General features: G+C 45.2%; 1 protein-coding gene across 1 annotated transcript; it reads left to right on the top strand.

Annotated features, from left to right (window-relative positions):
* Nucleotides 1-396: 396 nt before the first annotated feature.
* Nucleotides 397-16,073, top strand: LOC146334604 (uncharacterized). Its single transcript, XM_084824199.1, has 2 exons — nt 397-458; nt 15,191-16,073. Exons 1-2 carry the CDS (start codon nt 408-410, stop codon nt 15,686-15,688), a joined length of 549 nt encoding a protein of 182 aa, XP_084680325.1. The 5' UTR covers nt 397-407; the 3' UTR covers nt 15,689-16,073.
* The last annotated feature ends 1,906 nt before the right edge of the window (nt 16,074-17,979 follow it).

The following is a 17,979-nucleotide window of genomic DNA, read 5'->3' as shown; positions in this document are numbered from 1 at the left end:
TGGTGGCTGTTGTAGCCACCGCCATTTGCATCCCTGTAGTGAGCCATGATAGGCTATGTAAATATTTAGGTAGCCTATCATGGCAGGGGGAAAACCCCAGTGTACGCAAGTGGCGGTAGCTGCCACCATTTGCGTAGGCTGGGTTTTTTTCCCCCTTGCCATGATAGGCTAAGTAAATACTTACGTAGCCTATCACGGCAGGGGGAAAAAAAACCAGCGTACGCAAATGGCAGTAGCTGCCACCATTTGCATACGCTGGGTTCCCCCCCCCCGCCGTGATAGGCTATGTAAATACTTACGTAGCCTATCACAGCCTCCAGAGGGATGCAAATGGCGTCCCTGCATTAGCTGTGATAGGCTACATAAGTATTTACGTAGCCTATCATGGCTGAAGAAGGAGGAAGCGAATGGCAGCTGCAGGATGGCCGCCATTCGCAAAGCAGCACGGACGGGAGCAGGTAAGTGCTCTGTTTCGTGCAACTTTCATGGGGTGGGGGTGGCGGGCACTTCATCCCGTGTGCCTTTCGTGGGTTGGGGGGGTGGGGGCTTCGTTCCACGACAGTTTTCGGGGAGCCGAATGCACTGGCATTCGGCCTCACCGAGATCCATCACAGAATTCTCTGACATCCCTACCTTTTTCAGATAGGTAACCAGAAATCCAAGTAGAGTCACACCATAGATTTGTATAAAGGCATTATGACTTCGGCACTTTTATTTCTGATTCCTTTCCTAATGATCCCCAACATGGACTTTTTCATAGAAGCCATACACTGGGACAACATTTTCATTGAGCTAAACACCATGACTCCAAGAGTGTTTTCTTGACCAGCTCATGCTACATCTGTATATATGTGATTTAAGGAAGTGCGAACAAACTACGTTTGTGTTCAACACGGTTCTTTGAACATTAGCTTGCCACTCGTATCTCCTTGCTTTGCACTCATGGTTGTGATCTCTGCTTGTTTTGTGCAAATGGAGAAATTGCACAAAATGTACGCAATCAAATGTGAAACTCATGGGGGGAAAATCTCATGTTTGCATGCATTTCCCACCCACCCACCCCCACCGGACTAAAATGTGAAATGGTGCCTTTTTAAAGTTGTGCAATTGCAAACTTTTCTCATCAAAATGCTTCCCCCCCCCCAAATGTGAGCACATGTTTGAGGATTTGTGAACGTTTCTGGAGAATCTGTTCTCCTGCACGTGCTTGCGTTTGGGTGTGTGTGTGTGAACGGGGCATATCTGCATGTTTTGCAAGCAGAGGTCCCTTCCCCTGCATCCAGTTTGCTTTTGCAGGGTGGGTGGGGTGGGAAGCAGAGACAGGTGAACATCACTGGCGACTGGCGTTCAAAGGTGTGGCACCACCAGGGAGCAGCCTCCTAGTTGACTTATGCTGCAGCAGCCCCCCTCTCACCCTCTGTGAAACACGGCTTCCTCCCTCCCTCCCTGTATGCAGTGTGGGCTAAGCTGGTCGTCCTTTCGGGGGCCGGGTACTAGGTAGGATATTTTGGCTCATAGTCAAACTGATTTTGGCTCTGTATCTTTTTGCCTACTTCACACTGTAAGCGGGGTTGGGAGTTGATTGCAGGTTGTTTTGGTCTGATTTAAATACTTAGGTGATTTGACCACATTTTCTAAATAGGCAGGTATGTCCAGGCACCTTGGGTGGGGAATGGGGTTGGCGAGCATTCGGAGACACCGTTTCTGGTCACTGGTAAGGCCTGAGGCTTCTGGGTATTGCGGCCCTTGTTGGAAGATAAGAATAACTTTTGAGGCCAACTCTCCTCACCCACTCAGAGTTTTGCAGCCTGAGGCGGCTGGGTGGTGGTTGTGGTGGTGACAGGGGAAGGCCTCCCATCCTAAGAATTGGGCAGTCCTGTAGGGTGGCGATTAGGGATGCCAAACTACAGGCATCCAATGTCTCACCCAATATAATGCCGGGAAATCACTGGCTTGGAGAAGTTGCCCGCTTAGGTTTCCCTTCGTAGAACTGATCAATTTCATAAATGTGGTCCATGTTTTATACCAACTATTGGTGCCTCGTCTCTTTATTCCCCGCCTCCCTTCTTTCACCCACAAATGAAATTCTCATGCATGATGCATCCCTAATGTGAAGCTAGGCTGTGTGTTTCTTGTCCTAATGTGATTCACTTACTTGCATTAGCCTGCAGTTGCCATTTCATTGCTCATTCACTCAGTTTGGAGGGATCCTTTTGGAACTCTTTGCAATTCCTTTGTGTTTTTATCACCCTGTGTTATCAGGTGCCAGAAGCAAACCTTCACTGTTCACCCCTTACTCCAGATCACCTATGGACAAGTTAAGAAGCAAATATTTTCTTGTTATGAATTGCTGCTGTACACTGCCTTGATGGCTTTTTAGCAGATCAGGCAGTATATACATGTCAATAATACTGTACTGTCAGGATTGATTCTGAGCATATGGAGATAGTTAGCAGTTCAGACTCAGACAGGGAACAGCCAGAACTGGGGGAGGCATCTTCCTGAGCAAGTTCAGATATGGATAGGAGTGCTTCTCAGGATGCTAACACCCAGGTGGTTGGGCCTGAAACCCCCCCTTCCCTCCTCCATGAGAACCCAGGAGGAGGAGGAGGGAGAAGGAGGAGAGTGTGGGGTGCAACCTGAGGGATGCTAGACTGCAGCGCAGAGCTAAGAGGGGAAAGTTAGGTGCGGAGCTCAGACGTTCTACCCAGTTCGCAATGTGTGAAGGTCGACGTAGGGGAGCATCATTGGAAGGGGGGGCATCCCTCCCGAAATTATTCTAACCTGCAAGTTCTTGTTTCAAACTGCTGGCAATATCTAGGGATGTACGAAAGTCACTTACCTTTTTGAAGGGTGACATTCGCGGTGGGGGGGAGGCGCTCTGTCCCTCCCCCAAAATTCTCTCCAGCTGACTCTCCTCTGCAGAGATTCTGTGGAGCCGCCGGCTGGGGCCACCCACAGCTGGACATCCGGCTGCTGGGCAGCCTGCAGGGATGCAAATGGCGGCGGCCGTAGCCGCCACCATTTGCGTCCCTGTATTTTGCCGTGATAGGCTACGTAAATATTTACGTAGCAACCCCCCCCCCCACAAAACAGCGAACGCAAATGGCGGCGGCTATGATGGCCACCATTTGTGTTCCTTTTTTTTTTTTTTTGCCATGATAGGTTACATAAATATTTATGTAGCCTATTACATCGGGGGAAAAAAAGGGAACGCAAATGGCGACCACCATTCACAAGTCAGCGCGAATGGCAGCAGGTAGGTGTCCCGTTTCGCGTGCCTTTCGCGGGGTGGGGGGTGGGGGGCTTTGTTGCGAGCGTTTTGTTGGGAGGAGGTACCCCTGAGAGGTTTTATTTCCCCGATTAAGTTTCGATTTCATTTTCCCAGTTAAGCTTAATTTCTTCAGGTTCGAAACAGTACTTTTGTTTTTGAGGGAGGAGGGTATAAAAAGAGAGAATCAGAAAGACAAGAGCAATAAAAGCAGAGTCAGGAAGAGCAGAGCCTGAGGAAGGAGCAGGAAGGAGCAGGCTGGAGAAGTCGAAGTACAGCTAGGGTAAAGCAATGTGCATTTTGCAACTTGTATTTTGTCTTAATGCCTTTTGTATCACTCAGCAATATTGTATAAATACTGTTTGTTGTAATTTGCTTGTTTTCATTTACCAGTCAACTGTTGTGTTAAACCCTGGGTGTCTGGAGTGTCTAGAGATCCAGAAACAGATAGGAGTCCAGTACAGTCCTGGGCCTGGATTGTGTATTGACATTAAAAAACAAACAAAACACCCTTCACATACTCTTATTAAATATATATAGGGCATCTTGATTTTTTCCTCTGTGATTATTACGTTTTTATTGTATTTCCATGCATTCTTTTATTGTTTAATTTAATCCATTTTAATTCTTTCTGTAAGCCAGCTTCAGTGCCATCTTTCTTTCTTTTATTTTTTGTAGAAAGGTGGGTTACAAATAAAATAAATAAATGTGGAGAAGTTTGAGTTGGATCCAGAAACAGATAGGAGTCTAGTACAGCCCTGGGCCTGAATTGTGTACTGAGAATTAAATAATAATAATAATAATAATAATAATAATATTAATAATAATAATAAAAACCTTTGCATACTCCTGTGAAATATATATAGGAGTATATTTCAGTGCCCAACCCAAAATGTGAGAATAGAGGTTATTAAAAACCAACAACAAAAACAACTCTTCCTTCCTAAACTTTTCACATTTGTACATACACTTCTTGTTTGTAGCTGCTGATAGATAGATAGATAGATAGATAGATAGATAGATAGATGGATAGATGGATGGATGGATAGATAGATGGATGGATGGATGGATGGATGGATGGATAGATGGATGGATGGATGGATGGATGGATGGATGGATGGATGGATAGATAGATGGATAGATGGATGGATGGATGGATGGATGGATAGATAGATAGATAGATAGATAGATAGATAGATAGATAGATAGATAGATAGAAGGTTAGTGTAAAGCGGCACAATCCTAAGCAGGCTCTCGGTCCACTGTGAATGCAATCAGTCTTAAGGTAAAATGTATAAGAAAGGTAGAAAGACAGACAACAGAGTATTAAAATATATATTTTAAGTTCCAGAAGCCAAAATGTTTAGCTTAAAATGTATTTTTAATACTCTGTTATTAGTCTATATATAAACTGAACATCTTAATGTCACAGTGCTTTCTGGGGGACACCAAGTTTCTGGATTCCTTGTACAAGGTTTCACAACCTTGTGGCATTTTTTTTTTCATTCTTTCCTCTGGCAACGACTCCCATTATGCCTTCATCTTGCTGAGCCTTGGATGGTTCCCAGACGTCAGCGGGAACAATAGCCAACGTTGGGGCGGAGGCTGCAATTTTAGAGCTTCTTTCCACTGAAAAGATTTCAGATGGCTCTGCAAACCCTTTAATTAGTTGAGTTTTTCTGTGCATGTGAAATGTTATTACTTCTAATGGAATAATTGTTTGATTCTACACCCCACTAATGAAATGCAATATAATTATTTGACAGTGGGGAAAATGTCTATTTAAGGCATTCATATCTATCTCGAGATCACATCAGACAATTCATTGAGGTGGAATCCAAGGGTATTTGATTAAAATTAAATTGGAGTAGGAAACTCTGCAGGAGTTTTTTTTAATAGGCCTGTATAACATGTAAACAGGTCTTCTTCCAGTGGTTTTTGTGGGCCGATAATGACTTCTTCTCGCATGGCGTTGATTTGACAGTAATCATGGGTGGAACTTAAGCATTACAAAAATTACGGGCTCCTGATCTAGAAAACAGCCCTCTGTGAGTTTCCCCTGACTCCTCCGTAAGTTTCCCCATGGCACAATTGACCTTGTCATCTTTCACAGGTAGCCAGAGATGTGAAGCAGAGGTTGACCATATGCTGGACTATGGGGTCATCCAGTGAGTTTCATGACTGAGCTGAGTGATGATTCGACTGAAGAAGCTCCTTCTTTTCTGTGTCAACTTTTAGATTGCAGATTCCTTAAATGGGATGGATGGGACCCAGTGGTGTTGCCAGGAAATTTTAGACCCTGGATTCAATAGACTTATGTCCCCCCACCCTTTAGATGACCATGTGTGCCTGATTGGTGAAGATTCAAGACAGACAACAGGAAGGACTTCTTCACACAGTGCATAAACTGTGGAATTCACTTTCATGAGAAGTAGTGATGGCCTCCACTTTGGATGGCTTTATAAGGGGGTTAGACAAATTCATGGAGGAGCAGAAGGCTATCAATGGCTACTAGTCCTGATGGCTAGATTTGATCTCCAGTATCAGAGGCAGTTTGCCTATGTACACCAGTTTCTGGGGAACATGGGCAGGAGGGTGCTGTTGCACTCATGTCCTGCTTGTGGGTTTCCCCTGGGCAGCTGGTTCACCACTGCGTAGACAGAGTGCTGGACTAGACTAGTTTTTGTGAACCACCCAGAGAGCTTCGGCTATTGGGCGGTATAGAAATAAATAAATAAATAAATAAATAAATAAATAAATAAATAAAAATAGATGCACCCTTGGTCTGATCCAGCATAGCTTTTCTTATGTTCCTAGTTGTCTTCAGTTTTGATAGCCAGTTATGGCCTGACTTGAGTCCACCAGGAAAAGAGCCTTCAGTGTGGTGGCCCCCTTCGTATGGAACTCCGTGCCTTTGGAGATCAGGCAGGCACCGATGTTGTGTTGCTTCCAGTGCCTCCTGAAGACATTGTTATTTCGAGAGGCCTTCCTCAAGTGACCAACCCTGGTTTATCAAAACTTGGTTTTATCAGAACCCTGTTTCTTTAAAAATAGTAATAATAAAAAGTGGTGTTTTTATTATTTTATTCTATCTGCTGTTTACTGCTCTGAAATGTTTGGATGTGGATCATCTACATTTATTTATTGTAAATAAATAAATAAATTAAGTCTTCTTCTGTTATTATGGTTCCTTTTAATTGGAGATGCCAGGGACTGAACTGGGACCTTCTGCTTGTATAAGAATGTAAGGGGAGAGCCCTGAGCTGGATCAGGCCAAAGGCATGTCTAGATCAAGATCCTGTTTCCCACTGTGGTCAGCCAGGTGCCTCTGGGGAAGTCCGCAACACTGGACAAAAGCAATAGCTTTCTCCCACGGTTGTCTCCCAATATCTGGTATTTGGGGTCATCTTGTTCTACCTGTGAGTGATGGCCCATCAACCCCTTATTGGTAAACAATAGCTTGGTGGCAGACCACATCTGTTGCACATTACAAGGCCTAGATGCAAGCCCTTACACCCCCAGTTTAAAAGGATTTGGAGTACAGGCACTGGAAACAGATTTCTGTCTGAGATATTAGGGACCATGGGGTAGAGATGGGTAAATGTGTCCTTTTTGCTTTCTCCCACATTCAGTTTTTTAAATGTCAAGTTCCTTCTCCCCCAGCTATGAAGATTAGTGAGTTTCAGTGAATTCTTATCAGAACTAAGCTGAAAACGTCACCTTAGTTCTGATAAGAATTCACCGAAACTCACTAATCTTCATAGCTGGGGGAGAAGGAACTTGACATTTAAAAAACTGAATGTGGGAGAAAGCAAAAAGGACATGGCAGGTAGCAGGTGGCTCCGCCAGCCAAATTCAATAGATAGAGCTAAAACCATCATGGAAAGGATTATGCCTCTCTGTGTACCTGCAGATGGTTGGACAGCTGGTTGGCCACTGTGTGAACAGAATGCTGGACTAGGTGGACCTTTGGTTTGATCCAGCATAGCTCTTCTTATGCTCTTATGTACTTGTGTTCTTACCTACCTGCCATGTCGTTGGCCCACCGTACTGACTGCAAGTACATTTCCAGGCCCATTTCTGAGCCAGTGTGGTATAGCAGTTAGAGTGTTGAACTGGGACTTGGGTGATCTGGGTTCTAGTCCCCACTTGGTCATAGAAGGAGGAGATGAAGAAGAAGAAGAAGAAGAAGAAGAAGAAGAAGAAGAAGAAGAAGAAGAAGAAGAAGAAGAACCAACACAACCACCACCACAACCACCACTGGTTTTAAACCACCATGCTGGTTTTAACCTTTAAACCTCTAGAGATCTTGGGGCCAGGTTACCTGAAGGTGTGTCTCCTCCCATTTTTACCCAACTGGACCCTATGCTCATAACCTGAGGCCCTTCTCAAGGTGGACCAACCAAATGAAGTGAGGTGACTACAAGAGAGAGGACCTTTGCAGTGGTGGCAAAAGGTCTGTGGAATGCCCTCTTCAGAGAGGCTCACCTTGCATCTATATTATGGTCCTTTTGGCACCAGGTGAGTATTTTTCTATTATACCAGGCATTTTATGACATGGGATTTGTGTGTGTGTGTGTGTGTGTGTGTGTGTGAGCTTTCAGATCTTAATGTTCTTTTATCCTTGTTGCTTGTTTTACTTTTGGTTTCATTATGTGCCACTGGCGGCCTTCATCTTGGTTTTTATCTGAGTAGTTTTATTGCCATTGTTCCATGGCAACCTTGTGCTTTGTGTTTGTTTTTTTAATTTGTCTACCAACCAGAGAATTTGTGCGACTGGGCAGTCTAGAAAGAAACATATACAAACATAAGGAATCAAACAAATGTCATTGGCAAGAAGCCTTTCATAGCCCAGTGGTCAAACACCTGCTCTGAGCACAGCATCCCTCAGATTTTCAAAGTCTGGCACCATCAGTGAACAGGCACAATCCTTAGAACACAAGAAGAGGCCTGCTGGATCAGACCAAGGGTCCATCTAGTCCAGCATTCTGTTCACATAGTGGCCAACCAGCTGTTGACTGGGAACCCAAGCAGGACATGAGTGCAACAGCAGCCTCCCACCCATGTTCCCCAGCAATTGGTGTACATAGGCTCACTGCCTCTGGTACTGGACGTAGCATATAGCCATCAGGACTAGTAGCCATGGATAGGCTTCTCCTGTGTCTTTTTAAAGCCATCCAAAGTGATGGCTATCACTCCATCTTGTGGAAGTGAATTCCATAGTTTGCCTCTGTGCTGTGTGAAGAAGTCCTTATCCTAGAATCATAGCATCATAGGGTTGGAAGGGGCCTACAAGACCATCAAGTCCAACCCCCTGCTCAATGCAGGAAGCCTGATTCCCAGGTGGTCTCCCATCCAAGTACTAACCAGGGCTGACCCTGCTTAGCTTCTGGGGTCAGATGAGATCGGGTGCATCCAGCCCTTCCTTCTTTGGATCTGTCCATCATCTCCCCCCACCCAGCTTCAGGGGAGGAGCCCTTTGGGTTCTAATATTATGAGGCAGGGAGAAAAATGTCTCCTGATCCACATTCTTCACACCATACATAATTCTGTACACCTCTAATGCCTGTCTACTGAGAAATAAAGTCCTGTTGAGTTCAATGGGACTTATTTCCAGGTAGGTGTTATAGATTGCAGCCTAAAGGTACTTAGGAGAAAGGCCCCTCTCTGCCCAAATGCTTGGACAGCCATTTCTAGTAAGGGTAGAATGATATCAAATCCTAAAGAACTCCACATTCTTCAGTGTAAAGGGCCTTCAACTTCATTAGCAAGGATGAATGGGGGAAAAATTACTCTCGCTGACCTTGCGAAGGTCCTGCCAGGAGGGAATACTGGGCTGGATGAATCATCAGTCTGGCTCAGTACAAGGACACTTCACACATTCAACTCAGCTTTTCTCAAACCACATCCAACACTCTATCCACTATGCAATTGATGCGACTGTCAGGTCAGTGGGTCAAATCTGAGCCAGATGGGGTCCCAATATGGCACTCTAGGGGTTCCCGAGAGGCCCCATCCCCTTTCCCAAGCTCCCTTCCTTCCCACAACTACCAATACATTTGTGGTTTCCCCGCTTTTGCAGTTTCCCCCTTATTCTTGACAGTTGGAACACCTCTCTATGGCAATTCTCCGAATGCCATCTCAAAGCTTGTTTGAGTCTGTATCAGACTTTGAGCTTTGTTTTTCTTTTGTTGTTTGTATGAAAATCTGTGTGTGCTTCCATGCATATTTTCCCAAATATGTGTGCATCTTTGAAACATGAACATACTTCCCCCATTGATTAAAGTGAAATTTGTGCACATTTTTCAAAAGTACACCTTTTTTCACGTGCAGTTTACAAACGATGAACATACTGCGGGTGGGGGGTGGGGGGAGATGACATTGCCAGCTCAGAAATGTACGAATGTAGGCTACGCTTTGTGTCCAAGTCTGTGTTCAGTTCCAATGATGCAAATCCTGATCAAAAATGAACTGAAACAATTTTGTCATACATCCTTACCTGATCTGCACCACTGCCAGTAATGAGCAAGCAAGGTAAAGGGATGCTGCCTGCTACTCTTCCTTACCCTTGCCCTTCTTCATAAACTTGGAGAGGGCAGTGAAAAGGAAGCAGCAACGAAGAGGAGAAGGAAGATGAACAGGGGCAGGGAGCTCTGGGGATCACTAGGGGATCTTCTGCTCAAGTATGGGCCCTAGCAGGTGCCCAACCATGCTGACCCCTGACTTCAGGAGGAGCAGGAAGCGGGGAAACAGAAGGTGAAGGAGAAAAAGGAAAAATAATAGGAGGAGAAGGAGAAGGCATAAGAGGAGAAGGAGAAGCAAACCTGTAGGCCTTCTAGTTCAACCTTTGCTGGATATAGCAAATCAAAAGCTAGAGAATCCCCAACAGGCAGTTCTCCAGCCTCTGCATGAAAACATCCTGTGTGAGAGAGCCCACCACTCCTCTAGTAACTGGTCCCATTGTTGAACTGCTCTTAGCAGTAAGACATTCCTTCTAATATTCGACCAAAATCTACCCTCCTGTCATTTAACCCGTTATACCTATTGGGGTGGGGTGGGGTGGGGGCAAGGAATAATTCTTTGTATTTTTCAAAAATGCATATTGATATGCACACTTCCCTTGTTCGAATGAAAAGAGGAAAAGGAAGAGGAAGAAGAACAGATTGCTACCAAAAATATGGGTGAGGTGATCTGAGCTTCAAGGTGGAGTTCAGAGAACTGGGGCCACAAAGCAGATATGTGCAGGAACATTGGGAACCAAAGGGTTAGCTAGTCACCCCTTGTCTGGAAATGAAGGGGGTCCAACACAGCTGAAATACACCAGGTTGGGGAAGCTGTGTTAAAGTGTGTCTGCACATATCTGTAGATTTTATTACTCTTTACAGGTCCTTGAAGTTGTCCTTTTATCCCTCAAATTGCCTCATGTCTTCATTCCGGTCAAGAGGAAATAATGGAGAATTCCTAAAACATCTCTTCCATCTTGGAACCAGCTGAGGTTATTTAGAATTCCAAAATGCAGGGAGCAGCAATTTGGGCGAGGAAAAGTTTAGGGACATCAGAAGCTGATCAATAAATCTTTGCTAAGTGCCCAACATTCCAACACAGCCTAGAGCAAAGGGAAGTGATATTTTTCATCCATAGGCACATTTGGACATTTGAGAAACTGAACTGGGTACAACACAAATATGGCTGCCCTGGGTGGGGATGGCTAGTCATAGATCACAAGTAACCTGCCCAGAGACATTTATGAGAGGTGGGGGGTTAAGGTGACAGCAGCTAGAGGCTCCCACTTCACTTTGAAGCAGTGACAGCTGCCAGTAAGAAAATATAAAAATAGTTTTGTTTTGTTTTTTAAATGGGAGGAATATAGTGCCTTAGTGGGTACCAAGGAAGGCGTCTGGGGACACACTGGTGTACCATGTTTCCTACCCCTGCTCTAGAGCAGCCCTGTCTGATCGGGTACCCTCCAGTTGTGTTGGATAGGACTCCCATCATCCCCAGCATGCATGACCATTGGCTTGACAGCTTGCATGACCATTGGCTTGAGGTTGATGAGAGTTGTAGTCAAAATACATCTGGTGGGTGCTAGATTGGGAAAAGCTGCTTTGAAAGTGACCAAGAAATGGAATCCAGGGTCAATGCAGAAGATGGTTGGCTCAGTTTGTAATGTTACACTGTTGGGCTTTGTGGGAGGAAGCTTTGCTCTGCCTATGGTACCAAAGGATTGGAAAGTTAAAAGAAGACCCCCCCACACACATACATATATAGTACACAAACTCTCCATTTCCCACCTGTCCAACTCAAGCTAGCCCAATGAATAAATGTTGATGTGAGAAATCCATTGGGTTGATTTTCCTCCTCGAACAACTGATTCAGATCCAGTTCAAATAAATTCAACCATGCTGGTTTCACTTGCATCTCTCATCCAGGGCGGGGAGATGTCATTGTCCCATTTACCAGGAATTTTTGAAGCCATGGGAATTTGACCAAGGGCGAATGACAAATAAAATGTAGGGTGGAGTTAAAAGACGAGATTATAATATGTGAGGATGGTGAAGGACTCATAACTCCTAATAAGCAAAATCTATACTATTTATGTCCATATAATTGGGGCAAGATAGAGATAATAGATCAAACAGAATGTTGGGAAATAATTAAATCCTAAAGTGGAAAAAAGGTGTGCCTCATCTCCTGTTTCCAGCCTCCAAAAGAGTATAAAAAGCCATAGTAGTTCCTAGTGTCTTCACCAGATTCTCTCCACCTCATCTCTTCATTTCTGCACTTTAGAGGACAAGGTATGTACAGCAGATTTCTTTGAGAGCTTTGCTAATGGAGTTGTCCTTGAATTTTGCTTACAGGGAAATTCTGAGGGAAACTTAGAGGCTCCTTGGTTTGGTGAAAACCTACAAGACATTTTGAGGGAAGGAAAAAGAGCTTTTGAATCGACCAGGAAAGCCTCTTTGATTCTTTGTTAGGGATGCATGAGGATTTCAGTTCGGTTTTGATCAGAATTTACCAAAATGATGTGCAACGTTCTCCACATTTGGGCCAAAAGAACTTGAAATATTTTTTTTGAAAAAGATTCAAATGTGGGGAAATTTGACATGGCCAAGTCATCCATCCAGGCCCGGGGCTTTGAGTGCTTTGCTCTTAAAACTCTGGGTTTGAATCCCTGAGTATTCAGGCATGTTAAGGCTTAATTAGGGTTGCCATCTCTTTTTTTTCTGACAGACTTCTCATCTTTAATAGATTTATGGCAGGCAGCTACATTATGGTCCCATCCATGCTGGGAATAGCTGTACCTGTTGAATTTGGCTAGTACAGATGGGTGAAAAATTAATTTCAGTTTTTTTTTTCCTTACGATTTTACTCAAATCTGCAAAGTTCTTCATATCTGGGAGAGAAAGAACTTGAGATTAAAAAAAACGGGGGGAGAGGGCAGAACTGACATATTCACATCTTCTTAGCTGTAGGCTGCCATCCTATGCCCACTAGCTTTGGAGAAAACCCATTGAACTCAATAAGGGTTACTTCTGAATAAACATGAGTAGGATTCAGTAGGCATATCTACTCAATGGATCTTTGGGGCTGATCCAGCAGGGCTCTCCTTCTGTTCTTAAGCCTGGAAATGTCACCCCCAGCTGAATTTCCCTGGCTGAAGTCTTGCCTGTGCTACCAGCTCACTAGCCAGCCATGAGTCAGCCACCATGTTTCAGCTTTGGCAACCTCACCTGAAATATAGGCATGATAATACTGTCCTCTATTACAGGGTTGTTGTAAAGTTCAAAATGATGTAGCTAAAAAAAAAAAAAATCAAACACTTGGAAACATTGCATAATATGAAATATTCATATTAACATCATCTACAATAAATCACTAACGTTTGGTAAGCTAGTCACCTGATCCCAGAGAGAGAGAAGCAAATTGCCCCAATAAAAGCTCTCTCTGTTTGAGATAACCTAGGCCATGTTGTCTTCTACACATGCAGCAGAATGAAGTGGGATTGCAGTAAATAAGTTTTGAGGTGTTAGGACATCTGTACGATCTAGGTCAGAAATGTCTGGCGGTGGCTCTCCTGGGTTTCAGATAGGAGCCATTCCCCCACTACCCCATTACCTGGTCTTCCACTGAGCTATGGCCCTTCCTCTAAAAATAAAGCAAGATTCCAGTCCTCACAGTTTTGAATAAAGGGCCGATTTAAATAAGCTCATATGAGGCAATAGGAAGCTGCCTTATATCTCTACCTCAGTATTGTCTACACTGACTTTTAAGGAGAGGGTGGGTGGATATTAAGGCTACAATCACGGAAGTTTCACTATTCCTTGGTCCCATTGAACTCAGAATGTAAAGGATTGCATTCTGTAAGTCTTTTTATGAAAAATAGATGAAAGTTTGGCATGTACAGAAAAGCGTGCAGCATCCACCTTTGTACAAAAAAGGGTTTTGTTGGGTTTAGAGATGTAGAGGCCTGGGGGAAAACCCAGGAGAAGTAGGAAAAAGAATGAAGAAGGAAAGAAACTTTTTTTTTTTTTTTAAACAACAAACAGAAATATAAACATAGGTGGTGGAAATATTTGGGAGAAAATGGCCTTCCCCCTGCTTATTTCTGCCCCCTCTGTTTTGTTTTCTTTCCCCAAGCCTGTTAAGTGAGAAAACTGTCCTTGACTTAATTTGCTCCTATGCTTCTCTCTCAATGAATAAAACCTGTTGCCACACCCAGCGCAAACCTTTAACAACCCAGTTGTTTTACATCAGTTAAGAATCTTGCCCTTGAGGTCTCCTTTCGATTAAATTAAGACAATTTGTGTTGATTCATATTAATGTGTCTGGATTACAGCCTAGCTTTTGAAACCAACCATCATCTCTTTGATGATTCCCCCCCCCCCACACACACACACAAAGAGAGAAGGAGGAGGAGGAGGAGAAAAAAAAATCTTGTTTACTTTCAGAGATAAAATCACAGTGTCAAGATAGGGATATTAATATGGGATGTCATTTCCATGCCGGAGTAAAGAACGTAATTAATAATTACCGTGCTGGATCAGACAGATCTAGCATTCTGTCTGTCCCTAACACCATCACCAGAGCGCTCATTCCTTCATAGGAACCTCAAAATCTGGTCATTGCCAAGCTCTAGAACTATAGCTTCCTTTCTCCAGATCCATGACATGTAAGTTTTTCTACATGTGGGGAATTAGCAGCATTCTGTTGCGTGATCTGCCAGCCCCTGTCTGAAGTGATTCAGCCTTCAGAACAAGTTGACCTCCTCAGTGTGAAGGTCGAACCCTGCTTTCCTTCAGATATGGAATGGGAAAATGCCTCCCTTTTTTATCAGTCGTATTTGTACGCCCCCTTTCCTTCAAGGAACACCAGGCTGGTATCCTCACTGGGCCGGCGCTACCATTCGGCAAGGTGAAGCGGGCTGATTTGGGAGGCCGAATTGGAGGGGGGGGGGTCGAGGAAGATGGGAATAAGCATCTGAATGATACAACAGGACTCATAAGATGCTACAGTTGGAAGGGACCTCTGGGGTTATCTAGTCCAACACCACCACCCATTCCGATGCAGGAAATCTGCTGTTAGGTGGCCATGCGGTCTCTGATGTATAGGCTTCACCAAAGGAGAATCTACCACATTGGCCCTAGGACATCCATTTGGTGTTCTGCTACAGCAGCAGCGAAATGTCTTGGGCTGGCCCCTTATCCCCGACTGTGTGGATTTAGTTGAGCTAAGAAAGGGGCCCGAAGTCAACCGTTGAGCCTTGGGGCTGATCAGCGGTGTGACCCCAATTTCCCACACCGATCCGCTGCCGCTCGAGCTATCCCGCCACGCTGTCCAGTACACAGGTTCTCTCTCTCTCCCTGCCACCCGCAGAATTGACTTAACATCTTCTCCCTGCTATTTTTGTTTGTGTCTCAGGCTCACCTCCACCACCCAGCCATGTCTTACTGCCCTCAGTCTTGTATTCCATCCTGCACCATCCCATATTCTAGGCCCGTGTATGGTCTTGGGTCATGTGGCATCATCGGTGGTGGCATTGGAGGCGGCAGCATCGGTGGCGGCATCATTGGAGGTGGCATTGGTGGTAGCTCAGGTGGTGGTGCTGCATCATCCAGCAGTCTTGGCATCCTCCACGGAGTCGTGCCCTCATGCATCAGCCAGATCCCACCATCGGAAGTAGTGATCCAGCCATCTCCAGTTGTTTTGACCATACCAGGACCCATTCTGTCCTCCAGCTGTGAGCCCTTGGCGGTTGGAGGCTACTCACCATGCGCTACTGGCTATGGCTATGGCTCTTCTGGCTACAGCTCATCCCGCTACGGCTACGGTGGTTACGGAGGGTACCTTGGAGGAGGCGGCAGGGGCTATGGCCATGGGTTGAAGCGTAGACAGAGTGTCTGTGGATACCCCTGCTAAGCTCAACACAAACTATCCATGAAATCTGGAGCAACCTGGAAACAGAGATGAATCCCCATCTGGACATGGCTTTCAGATCTGCTGAGCTCTTGCAGCTTCAAGTGGAAGCTGTAAGTTGCTCAGCACCTCTGAGAACCTGCATCTGACCATATCTGTGCCACTTCCCTCTTTCTTTCTGATATGTATTTTCAACACAGCCCTGCATAATTGGCTTGCTTTTTGTGTTAGGTGCAGGATATTTCCGACAAAGGAAGACAGGACAGAACCTAGCTCACCCCCGACCGGCTGATTGTGCTCATTGTTTTATGCAGCTCTATTCTATGCAATTTGATATGGACATATATTGTCTTCTGTGTCACTCCCCTCACATTAAAGCTTTCATTGCATCACAATCTTTGCCTGTTTCCTCCTTTTTCAGGGGGTGGGGGAGAGTTACAGTGGCTGAAAGTTCTAAAAAGTCTTCAAGGGCTGGCTCCACTGAGAACACATTGCAGTAGTCAAGGTTTTGAGGGAATACATGAGAGTGGTAGGACAATAACTGGGTTGGAAGCCTGGCTTAGTGAAGACCCTGTGTGGGCTCAGAGCTATTTATGCACTGGCAAGAATAAGTGATGTTAACATCGGCCTCTGTGATTGGCAGGCAGTATGAGATCTCTGAAGATGGTAAGAGGTTCTGCTTTGTTGAACAGGTAAGAAAGACAGACTCCTAGTACCCAGACTGGTCAATCCAGGGGCCCCATATTGTCTGCCCATGCTGTCTGCCATTCATAGTGGTCTCATGTTCCCACATCCCCCTCACAGCCTGAAGGGCAGGGTTCTGGATTCCTTCTTTGACCTCCTCTTTTTGCCTTGTCCTGATGCCTGAATGTGGTTCCCCTGACCTTGCCAGATCTTTTGTTTCCCTCTCCCAGAATGTGCAATTCTTCTTTTAGGTGACTTTCAAGAGAGTCCTTGCTAATAGCTTACACGCAAAACACAGTGTTCCTCCATCCCACACATGATTTAACTTGCCGGACGGCTTCCCTGAAGCGACGGAAACTCCTCACTCAAAGCCAAGGGTGCAAGGTCCGCTAGAAAAACAACAACATTCAAATGCTTCAGTACAGGTTTTTGATTGTTATCTCTATGCAAAAACCAGTCATCTGGGTGGCCAACCCCAGCTCTTGATCTCCAATATCTAGTTCTCAGAGATATACTTGAATGCAGACATGGAATTGCTGTGCAAGGAGCCATATCATTGCTCCATTCTAGTCCAGTGCTGGAATCTCCAGGGTCTTGGGCCACTTCCTTCTCTACTACTTCAGATCTTGGTACCTGGAGATATCAAGGGATTGGACCTTGGATCTTCTGCATGCAAAGCAGGTCCTTGACGACCAGTCTGTGAGCCCTACCCAGTATACGGTGGCCATGTGTTTAGAGAGAATATTTGCTATTTGAAGGGCTGTCCAGGCCAAGTCCATCTTAAAGATCAAGGCACCTGCTCTCTCTTCTTAGGGTTCTTTAAGTTGCCCATCCATAGTTAGAACCTGGACTGCAGACTGAGTAGGCAGGCACATGGGGCAACTTATCACAGTCTTCCCCACAGGGGTGAGATGTACCTCCATGACTAATAACCATGTTCTCCAATAGCTCTGCCCACAGCCCCTTATGTCAGCCCTTCTAGTTTGGGTCGAGCATGGAAGATGTGAGATAATCGCTTCCAGCCATTCTCCTGGTCCATCTGATTGGGTCTCTCTTCCCCACCCTTTGTCTCGAACCAGGTAGATATGCCCCCACCCCACCTCAGGTCTTCCATGTGGTCATGAAAGTATGGTCATTGTGATCAGGGCCTGCCTGGTTGGGTAGTGCACCACTGGGAGTGTGGGTGATGGAGGCATGGGATCATCTGTCTTGATGAACAGTGAGGTCTGGTTGCATGTGTTGTCCATGTGACAGGATTTTTGAATTGTACTGTGGTGGGTTGCTTTGAACTGAGGAGGCTGTAAGTTGTTGGACATTTCCCCCAGAGCAGTGGTGATGGATTGGTGTCAGTCTCCATGATGATGGAAATCCAGTTCATGGACTAACCACCTGACTTCCCTTATTTCCACCTTCTCCTCCCATTCCTTCCTTCTTGATGGACCTGGGACCTTTCCCTTCACACTTGCTGATGCCATCCAGATTTCCATTTCCCCTACCAAGGTCACAGCGGTGTGTACAGCCTTGGAGGCGGGGAGCTCTGCAATGTCCTAAGGCCCTTGGCAGGCTCTCCCATGGACCATAGGATTATTCATTTCATTTCATTTCATTTC

This window comes from Heloderma suspectum, chromosome 17 (assembly GCF_057233095.1).
Source record: "Heloderma suspectum isolate Gila_16-S chromosome 17, 16-S_ref, whole genome shotgun sequence".
In the NCBI taxonomy this organism is placed as follows: Eukaryota; Metazoa; Chordata; class Lepidosauria; order Squamata; family Helodermatidae; genus Heloderma; species Heloderma suspectum.
The sequence above is the reverse complement of the archived record's forward strand: the minus strand, read 5'-3'. Positions and strand labels throughout refer to the sequence as shown.

Excerpts from the sequence above, each read along its gene's own strand:
- LOC146334604 (XM_084824199.1), top strand. The coding sequence starts at position 408 with ATGGCAGCTGCAGGATGGCCGCCATTCGCAAAGCAGCACGGACGGGAG. Across the intron at positions 459-15,190 it reads AGCAGCACGGACGGGAGCAG|GCTCACCTCCACCACCCAGC; the intron begins GTAAGTGCTCTG and ends TTTGTGTCTCAG.